The sequence below is a fragment of the Chlorella variabilis genome (genome assembly GCF_000147415.1).
Source record: "Chlorella variabilis unplaced genomic scaffold CHLNCscaffold_7, whole genome shotgun sequence".
NCBI lineage: Eukaryota > Viridiplantae > Chlorophyta > Trebouxiophyceae > Chlorellales > Chlorellaceae > Chlorella > Chlorella variabilis.
In genome coordinates this window covers 902762-911498 of record NW_005435081.1, presented here as the reverse complement: position 1 = coordinate 911498, position 8737 = coordinate 902762, and the positions used below count along the sequence as shown (strand labels likewise).

The window sequence follows — 8737 nt, the reverse complement described above, 5'->3', positions numbered from 1 at the left end:
CGCCGCCATGCCAGCCGCAGGCCCACCAGCACAGCAACCCTTGCTTTGTGTTAGTTGAGGCATTTACAAATATCAGAGGGGATTCTGAGAAGAGGATTTGTAAGTATCAGAGCAAGAATTGCGGTTCTAATCATTTGGAGGGGGTAGAAATGAGGTGCTCGGTTGACGGGACAAAAATTGGGCTGGAGGAATGGAAGCATGTGCAAAGCGGTTTTGCGAGTCAGGATGGGCGTGCCAGAGTGAATGCCAGAGTGAATGTACACAACAGAGGGTTGGAAACCCGGCATGAAATGGAAAGGGAGGTAGCGGGTGGGTGGGGTGGGGGAGGTGCAAAGGGAGCGTCAGGAAAATGAGCGGTGGGTGGCGTCGTGCGTTGCGGGTGCCGGCGGAGCGCAGCGGCGCCTACTTGGAGGCGCGGCGGCGCAGCCTCCGCCGCGCGTCTGTGGCCAGGGCCGAGGCGGGGAGGGATTGGGTGCCGTCGAGGCGCACCGAGGCGACCTGGAAGCGCATGTTGGTGCCGCCGCCGAGGGAGGTGTCTGGGAAGGGGCCGCGCAGCGCCACCGACATACGGAAGTAAGTCTGCTCGGTGCCGTCGCTGGTCTGGGCTACCTTGAGGCGGAACGGCAGCGAGGGGTGGGCGCTGTCCAACCGCGTCACCACCAGGCGATCGCTCCAGCCGTTGACCGCTGCATACTCGCCCGCCGCCGCCGTCTCCTGGAACAGCGAGAGGCGGAAGCCCTGCAGCTGCGGCACCCAGGCGTTGGGCACCGCCCAGGACAGCACCGCAAAGCGGTGGGGGCTGCCCAGCGTGTGGGTCACGCCCACATCCATCGGCACATACTGGGCCGAGCCAGCCGCGCCAGTCTGCTGCGCCTCGCTGGCGTTGGCCGCCGCCTGCTGCGCGGCGGGCTTGGCCGCCTCCGCGGTGTCGTTCTGCTGCTGGGCAGCCGCCTGGGCGGTCTCGTTCTGCTGCGGGGCAGCCACCTGGGCGGTGTTGTTCTGCTGCTGGGCAGCCGCCTGGGCGGTTTCGTTCTGCTGCGGGGCAGCCGGCTTGGGCAGCTGGGCAGCCGGCTCCTGCTGCTTGGGGGGAGGGGACTGGGCAGTCTCACTCTGCTGCTGCTTGGCTGGCGGCGACTGGGCAGCAGGCTGCTGCTGCTGCTGCTCCTGCTGCTGCTGCTGGGCAGCGGGCTGCTCCTGCTGCTTGGGTGGCACGACAGCGGGCTGCTCCTGCTGCTTAGGTGGCGGCGACTGGGCAGCGGGCTGCTGCTGCTGCTGCTCCTGCTGCTGCTGCTGGGCAGCGGGCTGCTCCTGCTGCTTGGGTGGCACGACAGCGGGCTGCTCCTGCTGCTTAGGTGGCGGCGACTGGGCAGCGGGCTGCTCCTGCTGCTTGGGTGGCACGACAGCGGGCTGCTCCTGCTGCTTGGATGGCGGCGACTGGGCAGCGGGCTGCTCCGTCTGCTGCTGCTGCTGCTGGGCAGCGGGCTGCTGCTGCTGGCCCTGGCCCGCCGCCGCCGCCGCGGTGGCTGCGGCGGTCTTGTTCGCGGCCACCTCGGCCTCGACCACCTTGGCGGCAGACACGGCGGCCTTCTGCTGGTACTGCGTGGCCTGCGCCAGCTCCGTCTGCACCCCCCGCTGGTGCGCCGCAATCTGTGACTGCTCCTGCGCCGCCTTCTGAAGGTGCTGTGCCGCCAGCTGGTGCTGCGCAGACTCCTGCTGGTGCGCCGCCGACTGCGCGGCGTGGCTGTCGGCCTGCGCCCGCAGCGCCGCCTCTGCCGCCGGGTCAGTGGCCGCCTTGGCCTGCTGCTGCAGGGCGATGGCCTGCTGCTGGTGCTGGATGGCCAGCTTCTGCTGGGCCTCTGCCGAGGCCAGGTGCTGCTGCGAGGAGCGCAGCAGGGCCGCCTGCTCCTCGCTGGCCAGCGCCGCCTGCTTCTGCGTGGCCACCGCCTGCTGCGCAAGCGACACAGCCTCCGCCTTCTCCCGCTGCAGCGCCTGCTGCTGCTGGCTGATCTCCAGCGCGTCCTGGGCGTCCTGCTGCCTCTCAGCGGTAGCCGCGGCGGCGGCGGCGGCCGCCGCCTTCTCAGCCGCCGCCTTCTCCGCTGCGACCTTCTCCGCTGCGGCCTTCTCAGCCGCGGCCTTCTCAGCCGCGGCCTTCTCAGCCGCCGCCTTCTCAGCCGCGGCCTTTGCAGCCGCCGCCTTCTGGGCGGCAGCGGCGGCCTGCGCCTTCTGCTGCTGCTGCTGAGCAGTTGCCGCCGCCTCTTGCTGCGCCTTCTGCTGAGCAGCTGCCTGGGCGGCAGCCTGAGCCTCTTGCTGCGCCTTCGCCTGCGCGGCAGCCTGTGCCTCTTGCTGTGCCTGCGCCTGTGCAGCCTGCTGCGCGGCCTGCTGAGCGGCCTGCTGCTGAGCGGCTTGCAGCGTGGCTTGCTGCTGTGCGACCTGCGGTGCAGCCTGCTGCTGCGGCTGCTGCACCGCCGGCTGCTGGGCAGCTTGCTGGGCCTGCAGGTGGACAGAGGGGTGGCGGAGAAACAGCTAAACATAAGCGAGGGGTGCTACAGCGGCCGAGACGAGCAGCAGACAGGCTTGCGCAGCATGTCATGCCCATGTGCCCATATGCGCTGTCCACCACATCTTGCCCCCGTTCTGAGATCCTGCATGCAGACCGCCACTCACATCAGCGGCCTGCGCCAGGTTGCTGGCAGGCTGCGCGGCGGCCTCGCCGGCCTGCATCATGCGCCGGCTGGCGACGCCGCGGCGGCGGGGAGAACCGTCAGCCGCCGCCACGTCAGCGGTCGCAATCCTGCGCAGCGAAGCGAGCATGGTGGATTGGCGGGCGGCGCGAACAAAGAAGCCGCCGCGACCAGGGCCAAGAGAGCAGCGCACATGGCGGGCTACAGGCATTTTGGCGGCGCACACCTGCGGGCCGCACAAGCGCCAGTCGCCAGCATGAGCAGGGACAGCAGGACCAGGGCCGCGCAGTTGCGCATGCCGATGGCCATTCTGGACCTGCTGCTGCGAACCGGTGGTGGGTGCGGGCGTTGCCTGGTGTGTGGGGGACTTCTGGTGCGGTCGCGCCTGCAGGTAGGGAGCGGCGGGGCACGAGTGAGCGGGCGGGGCGTCTTGGGGGCGGGCAGGGCCAGCCTCCACCCACAGCTCCCCTCTGCCGCTGAAGAGGCTCAGAAACGACGGCGGCGCCGTTCCGCTGCCCACCGTCCAGCCTTGGCCGGCGGCATGCTTGCTGGCGGCGGCGGCGAGGAGGGGACACAGCCAGCCGCCGCGCCGTGCCCGCAACCCCCTGCCCTGCCACTCCGGCTGGGGCCGGCTGCCGTGGCCTGCTGCATCCCTTATTGCTGTCTATGCTCTTCAGGTCCTTTGTGGCGCACCTGTGTGGGGGGGCGCGCCCTGGAGTGCGATGGGAGAGGGAGGAGTGAGGAGTCACTGCAGAGAGCCCTCCAGCTAAAGGAAGATGGATGGAATAGGAGCATGCAAGCGCGTTGGCAGAGTCTCCTGCACCGGCCACAACGCCGGTGCGGTCGATCAGACAGGCGCAGCTGGGGGGTCAGAGGGCGGTCCCTTTTGGGTCGGCGGCTGTCAGGCGCCATCCAGCCCTTTCACCCCCCGTTCTGTTTTGTAAAACTATGCATGGATGCGAAAATTCCGTTTTCAAGGCAGAAACCGCAAGGGGAGAGGGACATGTGGGGGCGCATGACCCAACCCCCGATGGCACGTCCTGAGGGCCTGCGCCCGACTGATCAATACTGTGGAGCCCTTTCGATCCGCTGGGCAACGTCGCCCTGGCATGGGGGGTCTGCATCCGGGTGGTTCTCCCTTCCCGCCCCTGCCACGACCCAACAACCTGCCAGACGATATAGGGAGATCGAATAGCGCCTAAGGCACGCTGCCTGAGCGGCAACAAAGCTCGCGTATGGGGAGCGTCAAGGCGCCTGCCAGCCCACCCGCATGTGCCTGGCCGCCGCCCAACCACTGGTCATACAGCGCCGTCGCCGCCGTGGGTCTACTGCCACAGCCCTGCCTCGCTTGCTGCCTGCCTGTAGAGAATTCCTTAGGCTGACGTCTTGTTGCATTTGTAAAAATGTGTCCAGCCGATGGCTTCGCCCGCCTTCCGCCATCGCTGGCGATGTCTCGCGCAAGTTGCGCAGGCGGCGGCGGCAGACAAGTAGCGGGGGCACATGCTAAAAGTGGAGAAACATGAAACAGCAGCTCACAATGCTAGGCTCTCGGGAAGCCTCACGTGCTTCCTTGGGAAAACGGGGCGGCGGTGTGCCTGGGGGGCGGCAGCCGGTACGAATCGTTGAGGGACCGCGTGCGCTCCCTTCCTCGCCATCGAGGCGCGCCAGCCTCGCCCGCCAGCCCCACGCCAGCCCCTCACTCAAACACCACCGTCTTGTTGTCGTGCACAATCACCCTGTCCTGCAGGTGCCACCTCACCGCCTTGGCCAGCACCGTGCGCTCCAGGTCGCGGCCCTGCACACAGCGCAGCACAGTACAGCACAGCACGGCACAGCAGGAACAGCAGGCACAGCACGTGAGCCCAGATGTGGCCACAGCCGGCCGGCAGCACAGCAGGCCCATCAGGCCGGCAGCAGCCCACCCCTGCCGGGCCGCCGCGCACACACGCAGGTGGGGCCTGGCTGCCGCCCACCCACCCACCCACCCCCGCGGCACACCCCCGCGGCACACACCCACCTTTCGGACCATGTCTGGCACGCTGTCTCGGTGGCTCACGTGGGTGACGTCCTGGGCGATGATGGGGCCGCAGTCCAGGTCTGCGGGCAGCGGCGGGCGGGCAGGCGGGCAAGACGAGGGTGGTGGGCCCCGGCCGGGGTGCGGGGCTCGAGCGCCAGCCCCGGCCCGCTGCTGCAGCCCCCCGTGCGCAGGCAGGCAGGCAGGCAGGCAGGCACCGCCACCCAGACACCGGCTCCGTGAGCCGCCGCGCCGCCCCGCCTGCGCCGCACCCGAGGTGGCGTAGTGCGCTGTGGCGCCGATGACCTTCACGCCCCGCTCGTAGGCGCGGTGGTAGGGGCGCGCGCCCTCAAAGGCGGGCAGGAAGGAGTGGTGGATGTTGATGGTGTGGCGCCAGTGGCGCTCGCAGAAGTCGCGAGAGAAGATCTGCAGGGGAGGGGCGGGCGGGCAGCGGGAGGCGTGGGGGCTGCATGCAGGGGGTGGCTGGTGAGACAAGCAGCGGGCAGGGCTGCAGGGTCGTGGGGTGTGGAGGTCACCTGCGCGCGCGCAGGCAGCGGCACGCGGGAGCGGGCAGCGCGCCACCAGCTGGCTCGCTGCCGTGCCGCCGCCCGCGCGGCGGCCGCCGCGGAGCCGCCCCGGCGCTGCGCCGTACCTGCATGTACCGCGCCAGCACGATCAGGTCGATGCCCTCCTCCTGCAGTATCGCGTCGATCTGCGCCTCCTGGGCCGCCTTGCTGGCGGGGTCCTTGGGCGTGATGGGCAGGTGGCGGAAGGGCACGCCAAAGCGCCGCGCCACCACCTCCAGGTCTGCACAGCAGCTCCAGAGGGGCGGCAGGGGCAGCGCAGGGGTGCAGGCAAGTGAGCAGGCGCCCGGTGCAGCACCGCAGGCAGGCAGCCCGCCGCGAGGCGGGGCAAGCGCAGCCTGCGCAGCCTGCCACTGCTCCACCGCAGCCCTACGGCACAGCGCGCCGCGGCAATAGAGGGACACAGGCAGGCACATGGCCGGAACCCCTGCCTTACCCCCGTGCCCGCCCCCTGTGCCCCGTGCCGCCCACCTGGGTGGAGATGATGATTGGGATGGCGCAGCTGAGCTCCCCGCTCTCCACCCGGATCAGCAGGTCGTACAGGCAGTGGTCCAGCTTGCTGCAGGGAGCGTGGGCAGCTCGCACATGCATGCACATGGGTGGGTGTGCGGTCGGGGGAGAGGCGCGGCGGACCGTGTGACTCGAGCGGGGCGCAGGGGCAGCGGCAGCCGCCGGCGCCGGCGCGGCCTCGCCGGCCCGGGGAGGGTTCCGTGCGGCCCCCTGCCCGGCCAGCAGCCCACCTGACCAGCAGCGCGGCGCGCTTCTGCTTGGCGGCCAGGCTGACGCGCCAGTCCATGTCGTACTTTCTAGCCACCTCGGCGATGCCGCGCTCCAGGATGGCGGTGTTGCCGGGCCCCACCAGCAGGTCGCTGTAGTCAAACACCACACGCTGCAGGTGCGGGGCAAGGCGAGGCGCGAGGCAGGGCTGGCACACAGAGGCAGCGGGCCCGGGCCGGCAGCTGCCGCGGCGGGCGAGACGCCGGCGCCGACCCCGCCCGCTCTCGCTGCCAGCTGGCTGCCACCCCCACACCACACACACCCAAACACGCACACACCCACCACACACACACCACACACACACCACACACACACGCACCTGGTAAAACATATCTGCCTCCACGTCGCTGTACTGGTCCGAGGACAGGATGTTGCAGCCAAAGCCGAAGAGCAGCTGCGGCGGGGGCGGAGCGAGGGCCGCGGCGGCGGAGTGTGGTGGGCGCGCGGGGCGGCGGGTGGTGCGGGGTGGGCGGGCAGCGGGAGCACCAGCAGCACGTGCACGCGGCTGGCTGCACGTGCACGTTGGGGCCGTGCGGCACAGGCCAGAGGGCGCTGCCTCACGCCAGCCAGCTTCTTCTAATCCCGGGTCTCTGCCAGCCAGCTCACCTGCGCCACGCTGGCCACCACGCCCTTTGAGTCTGGGCACTTGACTAGCAGCGTGCCGGTGAGGCTGCCGCGTGCGGCATCCTCGTCGGAGCCCGAGGAGTTGCGACTGCTGGTGGCGGGGTCGTCGTGGGCTGCCGCTGCTGTGGCCGTGGCCACTGCCGCCGCCGCCTGCCGGTCGGCCACTGCGCCGGCGCCGTTGCCCTCCAGCTCTGCCCCGACCCGCAGAGCCCGCCGCCGTTGCCGCCGCTCTGACCAGCTAGCGAGGCGATGCCGCTGCGGGAGCAGGCGGCTGCTGGGGTTGCGGGCCGAGAGGGACCGACACGGCTGGCAACGCTGCAGGCTCAAGTTGCTGCAGGCCTGCATGGTGCAGCTGCGTGAGAGCCTGATTTCAGGGGCTGGATGAGACGAGGGGCAAGCGTTGTAATATGCCCGTGACGGCTTTGCAAGCACCGCGTTTCGATGTGGCCCAATTGGCGCCTTGCAGCTGCCTAGACACGCAGCGATATAGGAGAGGAGGCTGGCATGCGTGAGGGGCGAGATGATGCAAGTGGTTCATCCCCGCCGCCACCTTGGCCCAACCTGCCGGACACATCACAAATGTGCTTCCCCTTGTAGCAATCATACTCGATGGGCTGTTGTTCGCCGAAAGGATCGTGGCGAGGACGGTGCCACGATTCCAGCCGCCGCCGCCCACGCCACCGCCCCTGCAGCCAACCGAGCTCCAGGTGGCAGCTGTGCTGATCCATTCAATGCTGGCCACTGTTGAGATGCCCAGTTATCATGCAGGCCTCAAAGGAATGAACTTGAGCATGCAGCATGCCGCCTCCCCGCATTCAACGCAAGTTGCTGCCGCCCGGACACAAGTGTGACCGCCCCTCATTCAGCATGGCAGCCAGAGGCAAGGGCTACAGCTACTGGTCCGTGAATGTGGCTGCATTTAGGTTGCACGCCTCATTATGGGAGCACGATGGCTACATCCACCGCTGCCGTACGTAGCCGTGGCAGCCCCGCTGGCGGCTGGCTGGCGGCTGACGGCGGCACCACCTGCAAAGAGCGCTCAGAGTCCTGGCGGCCAATTCACCGCATTGTCTCAAGCGTCAATTACTTCCTCAGCCCCTCAGCGACTCACGTAGCGCCGTTCGACGCTAAATACGCCCTTGCACTCCACGCCGCAGCCCAGCTCGCAGACAGCCTGATCGCCTGAGCCTGCCGAAAGCCCTGAAGCAGAGCATGGACGCCCAGGCACTCGCATCCTTTGAAGCCCGGGCGGCCCAGGCGGAGCAGCGGCTTGCGGCCCTTGAGAGCAAATTGGCTGCAGGCAAGTGGCCCGGACCAGAGGCCCAATGGCCGCCGCCCGCTCCTGCTGCAGCCCCTCGCGCCGCTGCCGCTCCCGCCCTGCATCCCGGTCGTGCCGCTGCCGCTCCCGCCTGCTGCTGGCCCCCAGCCCCACTCCCATGCTTGACCCCTCCTCGCGCAGGCGGCAGCGGCGGCGGCGGCGCGGTGGACACCTTGCGGTATGTTGCAGAGCTGCAGTCGCTGCGCACCGTACTGCTGGCGGCCAAGGCGGAGCAGGAGGCGCTCGAGAAGCGGGTCGGCGAGGTCAGGCAGCCCGGCAGCTGCCGCCCCGCCAACGTGGCTCGCTGCCCATGAGCTGGTGTTGGAGCGCGGGGTGCTTGCCGCAGTGTGGCTGTTGCGGTTGGGCTGCCAGGAGCGGGTATGCGTGGCGCCGTGGAGAGAGGCCCTGTCGCCGCCGCTGTATAGCAACGTGCCGCCCGCCACCCGACTTGATGGCGGTCCCCGTCTGCCCGAGGCAACCGTGCCTGCCTGCCTGCCCCTGTGCGCGTGTGTGTGCAGCTGGAAGGCGAGAACGGCAAGCTCAAGTACCAGTGCCTGCGCCTGAAGCGGGCGGTGGAGGAGGGCGACGAGAAGCTCGCGGCGCTGCAGAAGGCGTGACGGCGGCGGGTTGGGGTGCGCCCGCATTCGAACGGGCCCGCTGGCGTGCTCGGCTCTCCGTTTCCTTTGGCTTTTGATTCATTTGTTCCAGCACTGACACGCAACAGATTCAACAGTGGGAC

General features: G+C 69.2%; 2 protein-coding genes across 2 annotated transcripts; both read right to left on the bottom strand.

Annotated features, from left to right (window-relative positions):
* Positions 1–402: 402 nt before the first annotated feature.
* On the bottom strand, positions 403–2990 carry CHLNCDRAFT_144322 (hypothetical protein; the record flags this gene model as incomplete). Its single annotated transcript, XM_005848630.1, has 3 exons — positions 403–2490; positions 2665–2791; positions 2908–2990. The coding sequence occupies 3 exons, from the start codon at positions 2988–2990 to the stop codon at positions 403–405; spliced, it is 2298 nt and encodes a 765-aa protein (XP_005848692.1).
* A 1387-nt stretch (positions 2991–4377) lies between these two features.
* On the bottom strand, positions 4378–7894 carry CHLNCDRAFT_48717 (hypothetical protein; the record flags this gene model as incomplete). The annotated part of the gene is made up of 9 exons (XM_005848629.1): positions 4378–4476; positions 4699–4778; positions 4968–5121; positions 5348–5494; positions 5751–5838; positions 6020–6168; positions 6376–6450; positions 6663–6706; positions 7831–7894. The coding sequence occupies 9 exons, from the start codon at positions 7892–7894 to the stop codon at positions 4378–4380; spliced, it is 900 nt and encodes a 299-aa protein (XP_005848691.1).
* Between the last annotated feature and the right edge of the window lie 843 nt (positions 7895–8737).